The sequence below is a fragment of the Zootoca vivipara genome, chromosome 6 (assembly GCF_965207765.1).
Source record: "Zootoca vivipara chromosome 6, rZooViv2.hap1.1, whole genome shotgun sequence".
NCBI classification, from domain to species: domain Eukaryota; kingdom Metazoa; phylum Chordata; class Lepidosauria; order Squamata; family Lacertidae; genus Zootoca; species Zootoca vivipara.
The window spans coordinates 94,757,688-94,780,849 of record NC_142589.1 but is presented as its reverse complement, the minus strand read 5'-3'; the positions used below and the strand labels follow the sequence as shown (position 1 = coordinate 94,780,849).

Genomic DNA, 23,162 nt, shown 5'->3' with positions numbered 1-23,162 from the left:
TTCCCTCTTCCCTTCCTTCCTTCTCTCCCTACCTTTCCTTTCATCCTTCCTTCCTCCGTCCCTCCTCTTTTTTAAAGGATGGCGATGCCATCCAAAAGGAAGTTGGGCATTTTTGGGGTGTGTGTGTGTTTCCCCCTCCCCAATTACTTACAAAAGGATTCCAGATTTAACAGGGGCTCTTTTATATGTATATATTTTTTTGTGTGTGCTCTGGGCTGCATGCAGACCTATCTCCCACCCTGGCTATTAGCAAGTCTCTTTCTGGGCAAAAGGTCCTTCCTAGCCCTATTTAGATATATCATGTTTGGACCTGTATCTGGGACCAAGCTATGCAACTGCTGTAATTTATCTGGGAGTAAGATCTTTTGACCAGAACAACACCTCCAATAGCTTGGGCCGATGCAGTTTTCCATAAATTTTACTTTTCAATTCTTCAGGAATGTTTCGACATAAAAACCCAACGTTTCCCAGCAAATATATCTATTTTGACTTGCACTACTTTTACGGTTTATCATTTTTTAAAATCTGTAACGTTGCCTTTCCTACAATTCGTAATTTATCACCTAGTTATTTTTTTTAACATTAATTTTAAGTGTTTGGTTTAAGTCAGGCGTAGGCAAACTCCGGCCTGCCAGATGTTTTGGGACTACAACCCCCATCATCCCTAGCTAACAGGACCAGTGGTCAGGGATGATGGGAATTGTAGTCCCAAAAACAGCTGGAGGGCAGAGTTTGCCTATGCCTGGTTTAATCTTGCTAGCGAGTTTCTACATGTACAGTGACATTTCAAATAGTCCACAAATCCCCCCCCCCAGTCTTTATTATACAGGTGAAACTCGGAAAATTAGAATATCGTCGAAAAGAGCATTTATTTCAGTAATGCTACTTATTATTTTTTCTTTTTCTTTTAATTGTTACAAAGGCTTTCTTTTGGAAATTCCACAGTAATAAAACAATTAGTTACAATAATATAAAAATAAACATTGCTATTATATTTCATTAATTACATTCCATTTATAATTGACCTGCCTAACGACAAATAATTACAACAAATAAAGGCTTGGCATATCTTGCTTTGCATGTCATGCATCTATCTCAGATATTGGTTTCGCCTTTTATGTTGCGTTACTGAAATAAATGCATTCTTCGACGATATTCTAATTTTCAGTGTTTCACCTCTACAGTGGAACCTCGGTTTATGAACACCTCGGTTTACGAACTTTCGGTTTACGAACGCCGCAGACCCATCTGGAACGGATTAATTCACTTTCCATTACTTTCAATGGGAAAGTTCGCTTCCGTTTATGAACGCTTCAGTTTATGAACAGACTTCCTGAACCAATTGTGTTCATAAACCGAGGTACCACTGTACTACCGGTACAATGTACACAATCCTTGCCGTTTATTTTGTTTGCAGCTTGCAAACCGCCTTAAGGCGGAATACAAATTAAAAGTGAAACCCCTCGTGGAGGGTGCCAAACGTTTGGGATTCCCCCCGCTACTTCACTGGATCAGCTGCACCCACCCAAGGAAGGGGAAAAGCAAAGAGTGAGCTTTCTAAGTGATCTGGGGGAAATGCAGATCTGGTAGAATTAATCCGAGCCTTGGAAAAAGCACAGAGTGACACTCTTCCCAACTTCCTCCTTCCAACACTTATTATTATTATTATTTCCAAATGGGGAAAGTGGTGAACTGTTCTACCACCTCATTGAGCAAAAGCCCAGCGGGTACAGAGATTTCCTGAGCGCCAGGAGGAGATCACAAGAGCAGTTGCGGCAAATTTTTTAGAAGGCAAGATGCTTGATCCTTTTCTCAGCGACGTTCCTCCACCTCCCAATCCTTTTCCAACTCCACAGCCTTGAGGTCGCAAAACAGCTTGCATTCAAGCTCGATGTTTTCTTGCCAAGCGTTAAAAGAAACAGACGGGAAGAAGGTACGGAAAACAGTGTTTTCTTTTTCCCTTTTTAATTACAAAACTAATAGTCCCCCCCAAACAAATATTACAAATATGATCACGGCTGAAAGGACACCATCAGTTAGTGCTAAGGAGGCGAGGGGGGGGGAAGAGAAGGGGCTCCTGAATTGCCGCGAAATTTCTAAAAGCTGCAAAACCCCGCACTATACCCCACCCCGCAAAAGCAGTAGAGAGAAAAGTCGCTTCGAGGAATAAAAGAAACTCGCTTCGGACGGGGACCACCGGGTAGTGACCAGACACCGCAAAAGTTCCTGTCCGTGCGGCAGGAACAAGGTTTCTGCTATGGCAACATCGCAGGGAGCGAGAGAAGCTCGCGGTGCCGTTTTTACTTCCGGCGAAACCTTAAAAGGAGAAGCTTTGCATGGAGTTACCTGAAAAGGTGGAACCGCAGGTGGAGAAAAAAAAGGAGAGGGAGGAGGAAAGGAAAGACAGGCATTTGTGTGTGTACAAAACGGGTAAATCCCTCCATTGTAAGAATGTGCCTCTCCTAACTTCCCCTACCCAAAAGGGAGTCTTCAAAAACTGCTTCGGAACGGAGTGAAAATTCGCGCTTCTGGGATTATGACACTGACACACACACACACACACACACACACACACACACACACACACACACACACCGAAATGGACAAAATTCAGTAGCAGGGATGGTCAATGAACCGGGTGCAGTGCGGAGCCCCACAGAAACAATCCCATAAGTGGTTTGGAAGCACCAATGTGGAGCTGGCAGGTGGGATGGCAAAAAACCCCAGCACTGGAGATGGGATTGCGGGAGGGGGCAGGTGCTACGCTGAACCAAAGCTGAAAACTGCATGGGTCCCGGGCGGCAAAAACAAGCCAGGATTTTCCGCCACAGGTTCCCGTCCTTGTGTGTGGCTCCAGAAAGCAATGGTTTAAATAGGTTCAGAACAAGCGCGGGTAAAAAGTAAAACCCACAGACTTTTGCAACGGTGCGATTAAAACCAACAGATTTCTGCATGGCAACGGTGCGATTAAAACCCAGATTTCTGCACAGCAACGGTGCAATTTAAACCCAAATATTTCTGCACGGCAACAGTGCCATTAAAACCTACAGATTATTGTACAGCAACGGTGCAATTAAAACCTGCAGATTTTTGCATGGTTTTGCACGGCGACGTGCCGGCTCCTCGGCGCAAGCGTTGCGCTAATTCCAAGCAAGCCCAATTTTGTGACAGCTTTGTGTTGTGAGGTTTACTCCGTGTACGATGCTGAACACGTCTAATAAGGCAGATTCTGCATCGCTGCAAAACCGGATGAGCTCAGCTCCCCTCTTCCAAGGACAAGCGGCACTTTCAATCTATTGCTTCTAATTGCGTGCGAGGAGCAAAAAAGGCCCCCCACCTGCCCCACCCCCAAGCAAATGATTTGAATCTAGTAAAACGGATTTGGAGAGGTCAGTATATACCGCCCTCGCAATGCACTGGTCATTAAAAACACAAATGATACAGCACCTTTAAGCTTACGAAAGTTTTCTCCAAATGGGTCCCTCCGACATTGCCACTGGATAAATGGACTTTGTGTGTGTAACCCCAAATGTCTGCACTTTTGAGAGATCCACACAAAACGTCTGGCAGCTTTTGGGCCCCCCGAGACGGTTATCGTTCCCTTCCTATGGGAAGGACCCCCCCCCCGTTACACCTCTGGGAAGACCGGACAAGTCTTGAAAATGCCCTCCCCCCCCAAGTCAGATGGAAACACACCAACGCACACACAAAAATCCCATGGCAAGCTTTCGCAGAAGGAAGGATTATCTACAACTGAAGCAAACAAACAAAGTATGGGACAGGTGGTTCCCATTTAAAAACGGTGCCTCTACCTTAAGCTGAAAGAGGACGTTAAGTTTGGGTACGTGTCTGCTAATTAATAATTAAAAACAGCCACCACCAGGGCAAATTGCATCGCTGCCCTGGAAATAAAAGATGGAGTAGTTCATGTTTGGAGTTTCTCCGAGTTCCTTCCCTGTTAACACTTGAGAAAATAACAATTGGTGGTGGGGGTGGGTTGAGAGAGAGAAGAGAGAGAGAGAAAGAGTACGGATTTTAGTAAAGTCCATCTTCAAGCTAGCCAGGATCTACTGAGCCACTGGATTCTCAAGCTTCCGGCAAATAAAGGCTGAAGACGACCGGAGGCTGGAGGCACCTCCAGGCGGCTGCGGAGATGGCATGCGATGCTGTCCGATGGCAAGCTCGCCCCATCGCGGAGCGAGGAAAGGCTAGGATTCTCAAGAGGGACTCCCTGAAGGAAGAGAGATAGAAAGAGACTTGATCCATCACAGAGGACTAGCACCTTGTTTAAACATTTTGGGTCTGCAACACTGGCCTCCGACCCTCTTTCCCTCCCTCCCTCCTCCTATGCCCACTCGCATCTCTGCTGCCCAAAGGTTTGCATGGCTGTTTGTTGCAGCAGCCCTGGCTACAAGCTCCGCAGGCGAACGGTGCCTCTGGGGCTGGCCAGGGGGTGCTGGGTGCCAGGAGCTGGGGCGGCCTCGGAGTAACCAACCTAGTGGGTGAGGGAGCCCAGCCAGCCAGTCCGCCAGCCCTTGCTGTTGGGAGTGGACAGACTAGTGGGAGGCCGGTCAGGCAAGCAGCCTTTCCTGTGCTTGCTGTCTGCAATGCCAGCCTGGGAGCTGAGTGCCCGGTGCTGAAGGGGAGCCTTTCCGCCATGCAGGCCTGGCAGCGCCCGCTGCTGCCTCCCCCCCTAGGCAAGCTGCTGGCCTCACGTCCACCTTTGTCCGGTCTCCGTTGGGCCACTGAGGCTGGGGGCATCCTCTTCCCAGGCCCCTGTGGGGCAGCGTGAGGAGGCACCTCTCTTTGGGGCAGCTCAGAGACCAGCGGCTGCCCGGAGGACTCCCAAGGAGAGGAGGCCGAGGGAACACTCCACAAGGGAGGGTGTTCAGAAAAGGGTGAGGGGCTGCCAGCTCTGTGGGGAAGGGGGGGGGCATAACTGGGCTCCTGAGACCCACAGGGCTGCCGCAGAAATAACACAATTGGTCAAGGGAGCTGCGGACCCTGGCTTGCACTGACTGGCAGCAGCCCTCTAGGGATTCAGACATGGAAGAAGTCTTTCTTTCCTGCCTGCCTGCTCTGCCACGGAGCTACAGAGTTTCCCTTGGAGCAACTGAGGGTATTGTTACCTGGACTATACGCTCTCCACCTCCGGCCCGCGATCCACGTCCTCCTCCTCCTCCTCCTCTTCTTCCTCCCCGTCTTCGTCCCCCAAGGCCTTCTCCTCGGGCGCCTCGCCGTCCCTCGCGATCTCCTCTACGTGAGCGAGCATGTCAGCCATCAGAGCGTCTTCTAGCCTCTTCCGTACCTGCTGTACGAGCTCTTCCTGTTTCCTGTTGCGGAGGGAAGGAAAGCTGAATGAGGCTGGGGGACAGTGGCATAGCCCCCCTCTCCACAACCGCCTGTCTCGGCAGCTGCTCTGCGTTTTCCGCCGCATGCCTGGGAGACCTGTGCGGAGACCCCTTTGCGGTCAAGGAGATGGGACCCTCAAGGAGCAAGAACAGAAACGGCCACAAGAGGAAGAAAAGGTTGGCGGTTGGAATACTGGGCGCAGTTAAGGCCAGCTCAGCTCAACAAGGATATTGCAGAGATTGAATAGTAGTAGTAGTAGTAGTAATTGTGAAAGAGAGAGAGGATAAGAGAGAGAGAAAGGAAGGAAGGAAGGAAGGGGGGAGAGAGATAAATAAAGAGAGAGAAAGAAAGGGGGGAGAGAGAAAGAGAGATAAAAAGAGAAAATAGATAAAAAATAGAAATAGAGAGAAAAAGGGGGAGAAAGAAAGAGGGAGAGATAAAGAGACAGAGAGAAAGGGAGAGAGAAAGAGAAAAAGAAAGAAAGAAAGAAAGAGAAAAAGAAAGAAAGAAAGAAAGAAAGAAAGAAAGAAAGAAAGAAAGAAAGAAAGAAGAGATAAACAGGGAGAGATAACAAAAGGGAGAAAGAGAGAGAGATAAAGAAAGAGGGAGAGATCAAGATAAAGACAGAGACAGAGAGATAAATAGGGGGAGTGAGAAAGAAAGGGGGAGAGAGAGATAAAGGAAGAGAGAGAGAGAGAGAGAAAGAACCTTTCCCTACTCCAGGGAGCCTCACTGACCTGATGTCCTCATCGGTCACCATGAAGGCTTTGCAGAGGGGCTGGGAAGTGTTGAGCCAGACTCCGGGGTTCTTCTCCACAGCGGCAGAGAGCTGCCCAGTGATGGGCATAGTGCTGGTGTGCAGGGCGCTGGCAATGGCCGAGAGGAGGGTCTCGTCGGTGCAGCCGGGCCCCACGCCTGTGTGGGGAAAGGGTGCCAGAGGAGACAGGGGGCAAGCGGTCACTGCAGGGCTGCTGACGGGGGCGAGGCCTTGCCCGCCTAGAACACCCCTGGTCAGAGACTATCGTAGGCCAGGCCAAGTTTCAAAACGTTACCCGTCTTTCCCCTATTTTAAGACTGTCTTATATTTATTTTACTCAATGGCTTATTTTCGGGGGGGGGGAGTGTCTTATTTTTTTAATTACCGTTAAGTACTGCATGGTTCCAGGCGCCTGCCTCCTCCTGCCGCACAGACGGCGGCAGAAGAAAGAAAAAGTTCCAGGAAGATCCAGCCTTTTCCTGTCCCTATAAAGTTGTCTCATTACCCGCCCAATAAAGACTTTAAGTGCCATAACAGGATCAGGGGCCAACCTGGCAGGACACAGGGGAAGAAAGCGAAAGGCTGTAGCAAGTAAACAGGGATGGTGAAGAAATCTCAACCTTTTACCAGGGGACGCTGTGGCTTTAAATGACTCCCAGAAGCAATCGGGTGGGTTTCCTCCCCCGCCCCGCTTGAACAAACGTGTCCCCTCCCTGCTCCGTTGCCTCGCTCGCTTTCTCACCTCCGAATGGCGAGGACCTAGCCCCCCCCACCCGTGCTCCTGTGTCTAATTAAATGAGAAGGAAGTGTGGGAGTGGAGGCTGTGAAGGTCTCCCTTTAAGAGACAGCCTGCAATGACGAATTGTCAAAATTGCCACTGGAGGGTGGCATTCCACTATAAACTCATTGTTCCACCTCCTCTCATCTTCACAGCTCTTGCTCTTCTCCTCTGGTTCACATCGGCGGACAGGGGATAACGCCGCCGCCACCAAACACCCATTAAACTTGGAGAGGGAGGAGGGGGAACCTTGAAAATCTGGGACCTTTCTCCCACCCCCTGGCCGGCAAGGGAGGGCTTGTCCCCCCCCCTCTCTCACACACACACTCACTCTTTCTGCTGCCTGCCTCTCCAAACCAACTCATCAACCCAAAAAACAAGGGGACGGAGGAAGCCGGCGAGATCATAGAATCATAGAGTTGGAAGAGACCACAAGGGCCATCCAGTCCAACCCCCTGCCAAGCAGGAAACACCATCAAAGCATTCATGACAGATGGCTGTCAAGCCTCCGCTTAAAGACCTCCAAAGAAGGAGACTCCACCACACTCCTTGGCAGCAAATTCCACTGCCGAACAGCTCTTACTGTCAGGAAGTTCTTCCTAATGTTGAGGTGGAATCTTCTTTCGTGAAGTTAATCCTCGGACTCGTTCCTGCTGCTGGCTCCTGGAGGCTGGGGGCACTCCACGCAGCACTACTGGGCGCCGACCTGGCAGGCCTCCTCCTCCTCCTCTTGCGTTGCTGCTGTTGGATCCCGAAGGCAGCCTGCCAGGTAGGCGCCCAGCAGCGCCGCGCCCCAAGCCTCCGGGAGCCAGCAGCAGCAACGTGGCAGGAGGCTCGGGGAGCTCTGCGCGGTGCTGCTGGTCGCCGACGCGGCAGGCCACCTCCTCCTCCTCCTGCTGCGGCCATTGTGCTGGGTCCCACTGGATGGCTGGGGCGCTCAGCAGTCTCTCTACGCGCAGTGCGGAGGTATGGCTTATTTTCAGGGCATGGCCTATATTTCGCAAATGCTTAAAAATCCCGCTGCAGCTTATTTTATGGCTACGTCTTAAAATAGGGGAAACACGGTACTAAAGCCGATAGCTGTTTCGGACCACCATCAGCTTAGCCCGTTTTGGCCACTTGGATCTGCGGAACTGGCATTGATATAGGTTTATAGTAATCAGGGTGGATAAAAATCAATGGTTATTTTTTAAAAAAAATAAAAAATGATTTTTTAAAAAATAATAATTGGATTTTTTAAAAATTTAAATCAGATTTTAAAAATAAAATGCTTTTGGAGGAAAAATCTTTCTAAATATAGTTTCCTATTTAAGTTATAGTCCAAAGGCTATTCATCGGGAAATAAGGATTTGTTTTAAGTTTTTCATGTGTGTCTAAGTTTTTTTTTTTTTTTTTTAAAAACCCATTTAACCACACCAGTTAACAAACATGGATACATACGCTATCATGTTATTGTTTTAGTTAAATAAATTGTTTAAATTGTTATTAAGGAAATGATTGTTTTTCTCCTTCCAATAAAGTACAGCAGAAAAGTTGTCCAAATGTAAACAGTTAACTTATTAAACCTCACCATAATTTCATCATCATCGGCCTATGTATTTCTAATTGTATAACCAAATCAGTCGTTTTTGATATAACTGTAAAAATGACTCAGAAAATTTATTATTCAAAAAACAAAACCTTCACCTGGTTGTCAGTATTAAGATTTTACCAGCAAAATATTTTGTTGGGAGCTGGCCAGAGTGGCTGGGGAAACGCAGCCAGATGGGCGGGGTATAAATAATAAATGTTTATTATTATTATATTCCCTCTGATGGTATTTACTTGACCCCAGGATGCTGGACGAGGTATTTGCAGCGATCAAAAAGGTGCGCAGTACCTTGCAAACCTTTCGGGAGGTCCATGGTTTTCACCAGCTCCTCTGCGATATCGAAGGCATTCAGGCCGCTCAGCTTCTTCTCCCAGAAGAGCTGGGGAGAGGAGGAGAGAAAGGAGGGAAAGAGAAAAAGAACGGCCCGTTAAGCACATTTCTCTGAACATCACGACGGGCACAAAAACATCAGCTGCCCACACATTAAAAAGCACATGGGAAAGTGTTGTTTGTTAAGGGCACTTGGAACTGTAGCTGTGCGAGTAGAAAACTATATTTCCCACGGTTCTTTCTTTTTTTGGGTGCAGGTGGGGAGAAGCCATGTGCTTTTAAGTCTACACATGTACACAGTCCAATGCTGGCTCTCAGCCAGAGAAAATCCTTTCCAAGTGTCATTTATTTAAAATTATTAACTACGACTTGCATGCCAGTTGGATTTTATGGGTAAAAGGGAAGGGGAAAAGATTTAACGGTTTGGAACGACAATAGCTTTAAGAGAACCACTAACGATCCTTTTCGTTAACAGCTTTGAGGTTTCATTGCAAACGAGAGGAATGCTAATCACGTGAAATAAACACTACCGACCCTTTTCTGATTCTGTAACATCTGTAGTCATAGAATCATAGAGTTGGAAGAGACCACAAGGGCCATCCAGTCCAACCCCCTGCCAAGCAGGAAACACCATCAAAGCATTCTTGACATATGCCTGTCAAGCCTCTGCTTAAAGACCTCCAAAGGAGGAGACTCCACCACACTCCTTGGTAGCAAATTCCACTGCCGAACAGCTCTTACTATTAAAAACATAATAAAACATTAAAAACTTTCCTACACAGAGCTGCCTTCAGATGTCTTCTAAAAGTCAGATATTTGTTTATCTCCTTGACATCTGATGGGAGGGCGTTCCACAGGGCGGGCGCCACCACCGAGAAGGCCCTCTGCCGCCTGGTTCCCTGTAACCTCGCTTCTCGCAGGGAGGGAACCGCCAGAAGGCCCTCAGTGCTGGACCTCAGTGTCTGGGGTGGAGACGCTCCTTCAAGTCTACTGGGCCTTTGAGGCCGTTTAGGGCTTTCAGGGTCAGCACCAACACTTTGAATTGTGCTCGGAAACGTACTGGGAGCCATCTGGGGCTGCATCTGGTCCCTGGGTCTGAAGTTCCCCACTAGAGGGGTGGAAAAAAGAAGACCAAGAGGCCCTAGACATCTTCAAAGGCAAGAAAACACATGTGACGATAGAGTTCTATCCGCCTAAATAAAGTTTCCCTTTCGCACAATATGTCCCTCACCAGGACCCGTTTACATAACGGGGCAACAGGGGCACAACAACTGCTTATATGCATTCCTGGAAGTCTGGGCCACTCCCACTCCCAACGTGAATCACAACTCAAGAGTTCAATGGGGCCAATGGCAGAGGCCCAAATCCTGAAAATGTCCTGTGATTGGACGTCATGTATCGAATCAGAACAAGGGAGCTCAGAATCCTTAGTCCAGACCAGGCACCCCCAAACTCGGCCCTCCAGATGTTTTGGGACTACAACTCCCATCATCCCTGGCTAACAGGACCAGTGGTCAGGGATGATGGGAGCTGTAGTCCCAAAACATCTGGAGGGCCGAGTTTGGGGGTGCCTGGTCCAGGCCATGGGGAGGCAAACTAAGGCCTGGGGGCCAGATCCGGCCCAATTGCCTTCTCAATGCGGACTGCGGACGGTCTGGGAATCAGCGTGTTTTTACATGAATAGAATGTGTCCTTTTATTTAAAATGCATCTTTGGGTTATTTGTGGGGCATAGGAATTCGTTCATTCCACACCACCCCCCCAAAAAATATAGTCCGGCCCCCACAAGGTCTGAGGGACAGTGGACCGGCCCCCTGCTGAAAAGGTTTGCTGACCCCCTGATCCAGACTCCAGCTCAGGCAAACACAGACCCACTGAATACATAGCACGCAGGTGTCCTGCAACAGGACCCGCTTACCTGGCGGGGTTGATCAACTGCCTTTTGGGGGTCCGTCTTGACTTTATTGCTCGGGTGGTTGGTGATCTTGGTGACGGGCTGCTTGAAGATCGAAGCCGTCTGCCGGACGGGGAGCGCCGTGTTCAGGTCGGGTTTGCCCTGAAAACAGAAGAGGCAGGTGACTCCAACAGAGCGAAAAAGGCCCTTCCCACTTCCTAAACTCATGCAAATGTCGATAAACTTGCGAGCAAGCCCTTCTAGCCTGTGAACCTTCCACCCCGTCGTAAATCGATAATAATAATAATAATGCTGCCTCTGGACTTTCGGTCAGCTTTTAACCCAGTGGTTTTTCTGTCATCTCCTTAAACAAACTTTGCATAAAATAGAATAAAAATAAAACGTACATATTTACACCCCCACCAAATGTGAACGTAAGTCCCGCTTTCCTGTCACACAAATATTCCTTGTTTCTTTGATTTGATCTGGCTGGTGTTCGATACCACCCCCAAACTAAACTTATAGCCATTGGATTTTAGAGCGGAACCTCGGCTCTCGAACGTCTCCGTTGACAAACAATTCGGAACCCAAACACTGGCAAACTGGAAGTGAATGCGTCCGTTTTCAAACGTGTCTTGGAAGTCGAACGGCTTCCGAGGCGCACGTCTCCATTTTTTTCAATGGATTTTGCCGACCGCCCTTTGATCTTCAGTTTTCAAACGTTATTCATTCCTTCATTCAATTTATACACTGCCTTATACCCGGAGGTCTATGCAAAAGCCTTTGACTATGCAAAAGCCTTTGACTGTGTCGACCACAGCAAACTATGGCAAGTTCTTAAAGAAATGGGAGTGCCTGATCACCTCATCTGTCTCCTGAGAAATCTCTATGTGGGACAAGAAGCTACAGTTAGAACTGGATATGGAACAACTGATTGGTTCAAAATTGGGAAAGGAGTATGACAAGGTTGTATATTGTCTCCCTGCTTATTTAACTTATATGCAGAATACATCATGCGAAAGGCTGGACTAGATGAATCCCAAGCCGGAATTAAGATTGCCGGAAGAAATATCAACAACCTCAGATATGCAGATGACACAACCTTGATGGCAGAAAGTGAGGAGGAATTAAAGAACCTTTTACGGAGGGTGAAAGAGGAGAGCGCAAAATATGGTCTGAAGCTCAACATCAAAAAAACCAAGATCATGGCCACTGGTCCCATCACCTCCTGGCAAATAGAAGGGGAAGAAATGGAGGCAGTGAGAGATTTCACCTTCTTGGGCTCCTTGATCACTGCAGATGGTGACAGCAGTCACGAAATTAAAAGACGCCTGCTTCTTGGGAGAAAAGCAATGACAAACCTAGACAGCATCTTAAAAAGCAGAGACATCACCTTGCCGACAAAGGTCCGTATAGTTAAAGCTATGGTTTTCCCAGTAGTGATGTATGGAAGTGAGAGCTGGACCATAAAGAAGGCTGATCGCCGAAGAATTGATGCTTTTGAATTGTGGTGCTGGAGGAGACTCTTGAGAGTCCCATGGACTGCTAGAAGATCAAACCTCTCCATTCTTAAGGAAATCAGCCCTGAGTGCTCCCTGGAAGGACAGATCGTGAAGCTGAGGCTCCAATACTTTGGCCACCTCATGAGAAGAGAAGAATCCTTGGAAAAGACCCTGATGTTGGGAAAGATGGAGGGCACTAGGAGAAGGGGACGACAGAGGACGAGATGGTTGGACAGTGTTCTCGAAGCTACGAACATGAGTCTGACCAAACTGCGGGAGGCAGTGCAAGACAGGAGGGCCTGGCGTGCTCTGGTCCATGGGGTCACGAAGAGGCGGACACAACTAAACGACTAAACGACAACTAACCCGGAGGTCTAGGGGCGGTTCACAAACAAGACCACAACATATAAAATAAAACCAAAAGCAATAACCCTCCCCCCCCCCAAAAAGAACCGCATTCTAATAGGGTGTTAGATGTCAATCAGATCAACCCAAGGCCTGGTTAAAAAGGAACGTTTTTGCCTGGCGCCTCAAGGTGTGCAATGAAGGCGCCAGGCATCTCACAAATGGGGAGCCACTGCAGAGAAGGCCCCGTTCTTCCGGAACAGAGACGACAAAGTGCATTTCTTGGCACAGCGGGAAGATTTGTGCTTGGGTAACGAAACCCCAGCCCCATGTGCGTGCCCCAAGTCCTCCCCAAATCTCCTCCTCCTCGAGAGGAGCAGAGTGAAGATTTATGGAGATTGCAGAAGTTAAGCCTCCTTGCCCTAACGGAACAAGTTGGATTTTTTTTTTGCGTCGCCTGCAGCGTAGCAGGGCTGCCTTTCGCACAAAAGGCCTATGGGAGGCTGGCACGGGGAGGGTCAAGCGCAGGGGTCCCCAGACTACGCCCCCCGGGCCAGATGTGGCCCAATTGGCCTCCCAATCCGGCCCGCGACGACCCCCGCTGCCGCCTCTTGCGGCGCGCTGCGCGGCGGCGCACTTCCAGATCTGAAAAAAATTGCCGAAAATCGTTTCTGTGCATGCGTATGGGCCTCTCCCGACCCAGAAGAGGTCATTTCCGGTGCACTTCCGGGTCGGGGGAGGTCCATACGCATGCGCACAATTTTCGGCAATTCTTCCGGGGTGTGCGCATGCGCACTGGCGCGCACTCCCCCACCCTCCGGCCCACTGCGCGCGCACTCCCCCGCCCTCCGGCCCGAAGGCGGGTAAGTCTGGGGATCCCTGGTCAAGCGCTAAGGGGCTCACCTTGGCCTGGCTGGAGCAGTCATAGCGCATCCGCTGCCTGTTCTTGTTGACTTTGCTCATGAGCATCTTTCCCGTCCGGAAGTCGAAGGTGCTCAGGTCCATGGAATTGCCCAGGTAACGGGCCAGCTGCGGCTTGCTCCGGAATTTCTTCCCGCTCGGGCTGGGGGAAAAAAAAAGAGGGGCGGGGAGGGAGAGGAATTATGGCTTCTGGGGGCGTTAGCACGAGGGCAAACCGGGTGCGGGGAAAGAAAATCTGTTCGGGGCACAGCTGCCCTACGAAAACAACACAGCCGCAGAGCAAAGAAATAGGAGGAAACCTCTTCCGTCTCAGGGGCCAAATCCCCATCACAGGGAATTTTCTGAGAGCCGTGTCTCTCTAGAGGGCAGGGCCATAGGCAAATTCGGGTGAGGCTCTTACCTTTTTTTTTTTTGCAACGGGAGACACCCCGGAGGCACAAAACGAGGTTTCTGGACACCAAACCCTTGTCCAGCGAGCAAGAGGAACTATCGCTGGTTCCAGCCAGCCAAAAGCAGAGGAGCAGGCCCTGTGAGGGGGTGGGAGTCCCAGGGGCCAGGGGGAAAAGGCACGGAGGGTCACATCCAATCCCTATATCCCTCTGGCAGGTGGACTCAAAACCCACAAGCGCGAAAGAGAAGTGCTTTACCGCTAAAGCAACTGGCGGAGGGAGATTGCGGAGAGAGCCATTGTTTGAAATTAGCCAGGGGCCAGGCGCATTTTGCACCTGGCTATCGGCCACTTGCGACCAAGTGAAGATGCCCAGGCGCCTGACGTCTCCACCATCTGGAGGCACATGCCTGGGGATCCTCGGATCTGGACCGTTTTGTCACACTTTGACCCCCATCCTGTAGAATTCACGTTCCGAATGGCCCACGTCACATTTAAAAAGCAGTGGGATAGGCCAATATATACATTTGCAATTGAAATCATTCCAAATGAGGTTTATTACCACAATTTACAGGCTTCCCGCTGTTTGGAAGGAGCAAATCAAAGTTGCATTTTTCAGCTGAATTTGGGGAAAACCGCTCGAAGCATTTGCTGTGTGTCGAGCTGTTTCAATGGCTTTTGTTCAATGGCTTTTGCAAACAGATGAAAGTCTGTACATTTTGATAATAAGATTTGCAACATGGGTAGAACAATTTCAATTGCAACCATATGCAGACTTTCCATGTATTAAGCGACTTTTCATCTTTCAAAGCTCTTAACCTAGCTCAAGGTTGTCCTCTGAACTAGCTAGATGTTTAACCAAGAATCAACCACAGTCCATCCTTTGAAAAATAAGACTTTTGAGCCGTCTTGCCCCAAAGCGGCAACTGGACATTCTGTTTTGGTGATGGCGGCCTTCGTTTAAGGAGCCCAGTTTATATATCCTGAGTTTCTAACACTGCGTCCAAAACTGGTTTGAAGTCCTTTTGTGACTTCATCCGTTTCATAATTTTTGACCTGGGAATCTATTGTGAATTATGATGTTTGTGTGTGCTATGCAAAAATCACAAAGCAGGAAAAAAACCATGAAGCCAGCCAATACCTTCCTAGTTCCATCCTTATTTCGGACATCGTGGTATATATCAGTATATCACAAGGCTGAGCACAGACACAGAGCTGAAATCTTAGTTTTAAGGAAACATTTGGCACCTAGTTTAATGGTGACATGGACCATTCATAACGTTGGAATATCATTCACAGCGGTGAGCGGGGGGGAAGCGAAGACAAGCAGTGACGATTCGCTTTAATGTCGTTCGCTGCTCCTGCTAGGCTGCACAAATAAAAGAGAGCATTTTCGTTCCTGAAATTCATTCCGAGGGTGCAGATAAAATACAGTGGTACCTTGGTTCTCAAACACTTTGGCTCTCAAACTCCGAAAACCTGGAAGCAAGTGTTCCGGTTTCCAAACGTTTTTTGGAAGCTGAACATCCATTACAGCTATTGTTTCCAAGCTGGACCTTGGTTTTGGAAGTCAAATGGACTTCTGGAACTGATTAAGTTTGGCGCTTTTGTTTTTTGCTCTTTATTTTGTGTTTTGCTTTTGAGGCTTTTTCCAACTAATTTGCTTTTGTGACTGTGTGGAACCCAGTTCAGCTACTGATTGATTGTGTGACTGCGGAAATGGATAAAAGCCGCCCCCCCCAATCCAAACAATGACAGTCATCAGCGCAGGGAAGGAAAAAAATTGACAATTTTAGTATTTATCATCTACAATACTGCCTTATTTATTTTATAGTACAATACATAGATGATCACTTCCATTTTATGGGCCAACGGTCTCGTTAGATAGTAAAATCCATGTTCAATTGCTGTTTTAGGGGTTGTTTTTAAAAGCCTGGAACAGACTTAATCCATTCTGCATCATTGCTTTCTATGGGGAATGGTGCGCCTTGGTTTTGGAACGGAATTTCCGGAATGGATTCGGTTTGAGAACCAAGGTTGCCACTGTAGAACAGAGAGAATTCTACGGGATGGAATCTTGTGTGTGTGAGAACAGTCAGGATCCAAGGATGTGTGGGCAGCTGACCTCCTAGGACCGATCCAACTTTCCCAACAAGCTGAATTTCCAATGCTGTTTCCGGAGCTATCAATTCACAACCCCCTAGGCACACCCACACACACCCCACGAAAAGCCGAGCAAATGCAAAATTTCAGCGCCTGCAAAAATAAAAATGCATAAAAAGCCTCCGAAACTCGAAACCCGCACAACTCTGAAGCTGCGGCAGGAGAGAGAAGCCTCCCGTCGTAGCGAGAGAATGTCTCCCCTTTGTGAAAAGCAAGCGCAAAGCGACTTTTGCCTGCGTGACTCTCCCCCCCCCCCGGCAACCACAACCAAGGTTGTTTTTATTGTAAAGGAAGAAAAAAGGAGAAAGCAGCTGAGAAACGATTCTGCATGCTCCCCTCCTGCTCCTCAAAGTACGCTCGCTTTGTGAGGTATTCAATAGCTTGCCCCAGCCGCCGAGGAACGAAATATAAAAAGGGGGAGGCCTTTCCCCCTCCCCTGCAATTCTTTCACTCTTTTATTTAAGGCGCTCAACTTGCAAACGCAGACTTTTGGGAGCACGGGGCGGGAGATTAAGATGAATGCAGCCCCTATTCAAGGTGCCCAAACAAACTTCCATATGTCCAACTCTGCACGGGCAAGCAAAAATCTCTTTGTTTCCCTCTTTAGTGAGGAAGGGGAAAAAAAAGGTTTTGTAAATGGATCCCGGCTCCTATTATCAATAAAAGCCAGCTTCGTTGCACCTCCCCTTTCTAGCTCCAGACACCAGACATTTTTTAGAGCCTGGAAAAGAAAGAAAAAAGCCCATGCAAAGGGCTTGCTTTTTTCAAGAACACCCCCCCCCCCCGCCACTGCAAAAAAACCCCTGAGAATTAAACAATGGATTATGCAGAGGGGCCGTTTCAAAACTTTCTTTTTGCAAGGAAAGCCCTTGCAGAGGGTTCTGGGAAAGGCTCCATGCAGCCCCCCCCCCGCCCCCGGCATGAAAATTGTACTGGGCAAAGGCAAAAATTGCAAGCCTTTGCCCTGCCCACCGCTGGCTGGCATGCGGCCCTCAGGAGGCTGACAGGAAGGAAAAGTGGCCCCCCCAGGATGCAAAGAGCTCCCACAGCCCCTGTTCTAGGTCCAAAAACACAAGACCAGAATCGACGGCATGCAGAGTTTTCCCGTCTATGCCGGGCTCCCAAATCACATCCAAATAATCTCTATTGTGCTAGGCCGTGACGACAAAAGCAGTCAGGAAAAGGAATACCTATATAACTGCCTATAAAGTACAGATTGGGGACTCAATATTTTTATTGCAACCCAGTCAAATGGCCAGGGTACAAATTCTTCTTCTTCTTTAGACCTCTGAATCCTATTTGAATTCTATTTAGACCTCTGAATTGGTCCGGGTTAGCGTTGCCATATTTCAAAAAGTGAAAATCAGTAACAAAAGTTTTTTTGGGGAAAATAAGTTCTATTTTACGGTTTTAGGACTGCTTATATTTTGAATTTTCATATTTTCTAACAACTTTAGGCGACCTCCCCCCCACAAAAAAAACCCCAACCCTCAAAGTTATTCTCTCTGATGTTTAAAATACTGATTTCTTAATTTGGGGTTCAAAAAAATACGGCCCTTCTTATACATGGAGAAATACGATAGATATGGGATGCACCCTAATCTTTTAAGTGCTTTGGGGCTCCAAAGGTCTCCATCCTAGCTAGTAGCCACCAGCTGCCTCCAAGAATTTGCCCAATCCTCCTTGCTGCCTCCTGTGGAAGCGAATTCCTAAGTTTTGAATTTTAAGTTTTGATGTGCAAAGGAAAAGCTGCTGGCGAACGTGGGCTTCCGGGCCCCCTTATCCAGCCCTCAAGGCACTTTCCCAGGCTACTCCCCTCGCCAGTCCCGCTTTCCACCCTCCTCAAATATTGTGTCCAGTTCTGGGCACCACAATTTAAAGGGGGATGTTGACAAGCTGGAAGGTGTGCAGAGGAGAGCAACCGAGATGGTCAAGGGTCTGGAAACTGAGCCTGGAGAGGAGAGTCATCTTCCGATATCCGAAAGGCTGTCATGTGGGAGATGGAGGAAGCATGTTTTCTCCCGCTCCGGAGGGTAAGACTCGAACCCATGGCTTCAAGTGATGAGAAAGGTAACATTTTCATGGGAGAAATGTTGGAGGGGATGGAATAGGACGTCCCTATTTTCATGGGAGAAATGTTGGAGGGGATGGAATAGGACGTCCCTATTTTCATAGGAGAAATGTTGGAGGGGATGGAATAGGACGTCCCTATTTTCACGGGAGAAATGTTGGAGGGGATGGAATAGGACGTCCCTATTTTCATGGGAGAAATGTTGGAGGAGATGGAATAGGACATCCCTCTTTTCATAGGAGAAATGTTGGAGGGGATGGAATAGGACGTCCCTATTTTCACGGGAGAAATGTTGGAGGGGATGGAATAGGACGTCCCTATTTTCATGGGAGAAACATTGGAGGGGATGGAATAGGATGTCTCTATTTTGACGGGAGAAACTTTGGAGGGAATGGAATAGGACGTCCCTATTTTCACAGGAGAAATGCTGGACAGTATGGCCCCCCTTTAAAATGTTTTGAGCCCCCCCACCAAGTAGACACACATTGCCACCCAAATGTGTTGCCACATCTTGTGATAGATTTTGCAGGGTGGGGGCTTACCTGTCCCCAATATTTATTGTCATACCTTCCTTCTCTTTTTTGTCTTGGTCAGAGCACACCTGGAATACTGTGTTCAGTTCTGGGCGTCACAATTTAAGATGGATGTTGACAAGCAGGGCAGAGGAGGGTGACCGAGATGGTCAAGGTTCTGGAAACCAAGCCTGATGAGGAACGGTTGAGGGAGCTGGGGATGCTTAGCCTGGGAAAGAGGAGCCTGAGAGGAGAGAGGAGAGCCATCTTCCAATATCTCAAGGGCTGCCACACGGAAGAGGGAGCAAGCTTGTTTTTTCTCCTGCTCTGGAGGGCAGGACTCGAACCCAGAGCTCCAAGTGACAAGAAAAGAGATTCCGACTTGACACCAGGAAGAAATTTCTGACAGTAAGAGACAGTGGAATGGTTCCTCCCTGGAGGCTGAGGACTCTGCTTCCTTGGAGGTTTCCGAGCAGAGGTTGGATGGCCACCCGTCATGGATGCTTTAGCCGAGATTCCTGCTTTGCAGGGGGTTGGACTTGATGACCCTTGGGGGTCCCTCCCAACTCAAATGCTTATACGTGGGCTGGAGGATAGAGAGGGGTTCGCAAGTGCTTTGCCGCGGTGCAAAAGGCACTCTGGGCTAGAAAACATGACCGACCTTGGAACAAACAACATGATTGTTGCATGAATGCCGCGGTTAGCCGGAACAAACATTGCTTCAAACTGGCAAAAGCATATCCAAGGCAGCCCCCACCACCCACCTAAAGTTTCCTGTGCAGGCAAAACATTGCATGCCCCCCCCCCATGTAAACAACAGGAAACTATGCTATTTGCTCATATTCAATTTCCTTCAGCCAAGGAAGATGCTCTTTAACAGACATCTATGCAACAGGCTGACACTCCACCCCCACCCCCCAATAAAGAACCAGCTGAAATTGCTTCTACTGCCCTGCTGGCTATAATGGTTCTTATTGGACAGGACCCACCCCCCCAATGCCCCACAGCACACCTGTAAGTCTGCACAACCACATATCTAACCTGTGACAGCTGCAGTCCCAACCACCCCACCCCCCAAAAACCTGGATGCAATAGTATTTTGAGAGACCCGCTCCCCAACAAAACAATCCACCCCAGGTTGGCTGTGGAAATGTGACACCTATGAACCATTCAGCCCCCTCCCCAAAGACCCTCACCTGCCAAGGGAGCCAATAACTGGGAGGCAATCCTCAGCGACAAGCAGCTTCCCAATTTTTAATTTCATTTCAAAGGGCTGCATTCCTCCTTTCTAATACCCAGAACTTGGCTGCAACAGGGGTTCTGTTCCTGACTCCCCCCCCCCAATAATAAACCTCGGTGCAAGAAGCACCGGGGTGGGGTGGGCCTTATTATTTCCTGCATCCATCTGTCAGTCCGTTGCTATGTTAAAGGTTCACGAACTGTCACAGTGCTCCCATGCAGCAGAGCCACGATTTTCTAGACTAACAAGATCTGTGTTTACGTTGCCAAGGGTGGGGGGGTTCGTGTGCATCAGAGACACCCCTCATCCAATGCAGGCACCCCGTAACCTCAATGCAAAAATAAATAAAATATTCCCACTCACCCCTCCCAACACCAGTGCAACGGGGTTGCAACCATCTAAAGCACACACAGGCAATAATCCACGTATTCTCCCCCCCCTCCCGCAAAAAATTCAATAGGGTGCCCATTCAATCTCAAACTCACCCCCAACCTGCCTGCTCCCCCCCCAATCTTTTGCAAAATCAAAACTAGCACTGGGTGGCAGCGACTCGCAACGGGACTGTCACTTGCGGCCTCCCCCCCCCCTACAAGCAGCAACGCCTCCCAGCTCCGATCCGTGCCAGTGCAAACCGGGGTTCCCCCGCCGCAGGACCCCCTTCTTGCATAAGCAAGCGGCAAGCAGATCACACACACACACCCCGCGCCATGCACCGAGGTGCTGCCAGGCAGTGGTGCAGCGAAAGGGCATGTCCACGGTTGTCTGTGTGATGTCTTCACAGCGCCTTTTGCGACAGCAGCGAGGAAGCAGGCAGGAAGAAAGGCCGGCTGCAGGCAGCGTACCCCCCCTCCAACCCCCCCACCCTCCTTCCTCCCGGCCCCCCCACCTCCTTCCGCCGTGGCACATTCACCTATAATAATAGACATCACTCTTGCCAGCGGAGAGCCCCGATTTCCTGGTCACTTCTTCCCTTTTCCATCCCTGCGGGAGGGCTGAGCACTCCCACCTCTTCCGATCCATAGCTTCCATGAGGCCCGGCGGGTCGGGATCGGGCTCGGCCCAGCCTCCTCCTCCTCCTCCTCTGGCCCCTGCCTGCCTGGCAGCTCCGTGCTCTCTCCCTGCCAGGGTTGCGGCTGGCGCTGGGCTTGGCTGGCTGGCTCTGCTTGCTTGCTTGCTGCAGGCGACTGAAAGGTCCGCTCGGGCTTGCAAGGCCAAGCTAGGCTCGCTGCTGCTGCTGCTGCTGCTTGCAAAGGCGCCTCCGCCGGCTGCTCAAGGGAATGGAACGTTCCCCGGGAAAAAAGCGAGCTGTCAATCACGCCCGCATCCCCCCCAAGCGCTCCTCCACCTGCTCGGAAGGGGGCGCTGCGCTGCCTTACGCGACCGACGCACGGAACGTCGCGCCGTGCGTGGGTGCGTCGCGCTTCGGCCCCCATTGGCTCACCGCGGCGGCTCCATTCATCGTCCCGCGCGCGATCCTCAAGCTGCTCTGTTCCATCCTCTCGCGTTAACTTGCCCCCCCCCCCGCCGTGGGCGAGAGCGGGGGAAAGCGCGCGCACGGGAAGCCGTTGGCGAGCTAGTTTTTTAAAAAAGTTCTAAAGCGTCCGCCTTGATTCCCGCCAATTCGCTCGAGGCGAAACGCACTTTTTCGAAGGCGGTATCCCTCCGCTCCAGGGAGGAAATATAGTCCCCAGGTGTTTTCCCTCAGGAAGGGAAAACGCGTGTCTCGCCAAAGACACGTGAACGCGGAACGAAAACACACACTCTCCCCCCCCCCAATACACACCGGGAATAAAAAGCTCGACACCCGATCACAACAAAATGCCCCGACGCGCGTGAACAAAGCCTCTTCCCATTAAGGCAAAAGTCCGACAACGTCGGAACGCAACCAACAACGCCCGAAGACGAGTTTCGCCTTTTCCCTCCCCATGAAAAGGCAGGACACGCGTGTACGACGTGGTGACACACGAAGACAAGTCCCCCCCGCCCCGTCTCTCCGCATAAAAATGCTCGACACGTATTCAACGTCGGGACACGCTCTCGACACGTGCGTCTCGCTTTTCCCCCGCATAAGACCCCCCCTCCGATTAAAAAGCCGGGCACGTGTTCCGAGGGTTCCGCCTCGCTCTGTTCCCGCGCGCAATATTCTTCCGCTCGACGCGAAAACCCAGAACGTGTGAATGCGGCCCCCGGCTCCCTGCCACTCGCACTAAAAAAACCAAAAACCCTCGCCCCATGGCAAGCCTCCTCTTCTCCCCATATCTAAATTCAATTAATGATGATGATTATGGCTCTTCTGGAATCCCCACAGCCACCCTATAGGGCTGGTCCACCCCACACCTCCCCGCCCAAACCACCACCCCGCCCCCTATGGCTCCTCCCCAGAACTCTTCCCTAGCCCCCTTGATGTTAAACACCCCCTTATGAACCGAACCCTTCACCCCACATCTCCCTATACCTCTGTCGCCCCCTAACTGCCCCCTTGGCTCAAAGGGAGCCCCTCCCTCCGCCCCCTAACCTCCCCTTTCCCTTCTCTGCCCCACAGATCCCATCGCCCGCCCCCGAACCCTTGCCAGACCCCCCTAACATTTCACCCCCACCAGCTTCCCCCACCCACCTGTTCCCTCTCCCCATAGCAGCCCCCCAGCCCTGCCCTCTTGCTTCCACCCCACAGCCCCCATCTCCTTCCCCTATAGCACCCCACCCCCCTTAGCAGCAGCCCCACCTCCAAAACAAGCCTCTGCCCCCTAGATCTGACCCCCATATCCCTTGCCCTGGATCCCTTGCAACTCCCCTCCCTCCCAGTAACACCCACCTGCCCCATATCACGCTCCCCCGACCCACCCCCTGCCCTCCAAGCTCCCTCCCGACCCACCCCGGACCCCCACTTTTGCAAGATCCCCCCCTCCCCTTGCATGCACGGTGACCCACACTGACCCCATTGTTAGCAGCGGGACCTTCGCCCCCTTTGCATGCATGCATGCAATGCGTGACCCCCCCCCCCGCTTGCAAAAGTGCCTCCCCGCGCGCCCCCCAAGATATTGCAAGCTCACCCCAAAGGAGGGCACCGGGGGCCCCCTCCTCCTCCTCCTCTCGGCCCCCCAGCTCCCCCCGGCGCCTTGGCCATCTTCCTCGCCCCCCCACCCCCGGCAGTCGAGAGGCCGCCACGTGGTCCCAAAGCACGCGACCCCCGCCCCTCTCCGCCCCACAAGCCCCGCCCCACGGCAACCAGCTAGCCAGCCGGCCAGCCCCGAGGGGGTGGGGTGGGGAGAAGAAGCAATAAGGTGGGATGGGATGGGGGGCGAGAAGCACCCCACTCTTT

General features: G+C 50.4%; 1 protein-coding gene across 3 annotated transcripts; it reads right to left on the bottom strand.

The window, feature by feature from the left end:
• Nucleotides 1–1,948: 1,948 nt before the first annotated feature.
• On the bottom strand, nt 1,949–22,994 carry MBD3 (methyl-CpG binding domain protein 3). 3 transcript variants are annotated; one of them, XM_035120470.3, is made up of 7 exons: nt 22,894–22,994; nt 13,452–13,611; nt 10,726–10,863; nt 8,767–8,857; nt 6,090–6,267; nt 5,130–5,333; nt 1,949–4,231 (listed from the first exon to the last, which is right to left on the bottom strand). In XM_035120470.3, the coding sequence occupies exons 1-6, from the start codon at nt 22,965–22,967 to the stop codon at nt 5,135–5,137; spliced, it is 840 nt and encodes a 279-aa protein (XP_034976361.2). In that variant the 5' UTR covers nt 22,968–22,994; the 3' UTR covers nt 1,949–4,231; nt 5,130–5,134. The 3 variants fall into 3 exon arrangements, with proteins under 3 accessions (XP_034976361.2, XP_034976359.1, XP_034976360.1); XM_035120468.3 differs by lacking the exon at nt 22,894–22,994 and adding an exon at nt 20,754–21,360; XM_035120469.3 differs by lacking the exon at nt 22,894–22,994 and adding an exon at nt 20,850–21,231.
• Between the last annotated feature and the right edge of the window lie 168 nt (nt 22,995–23,162).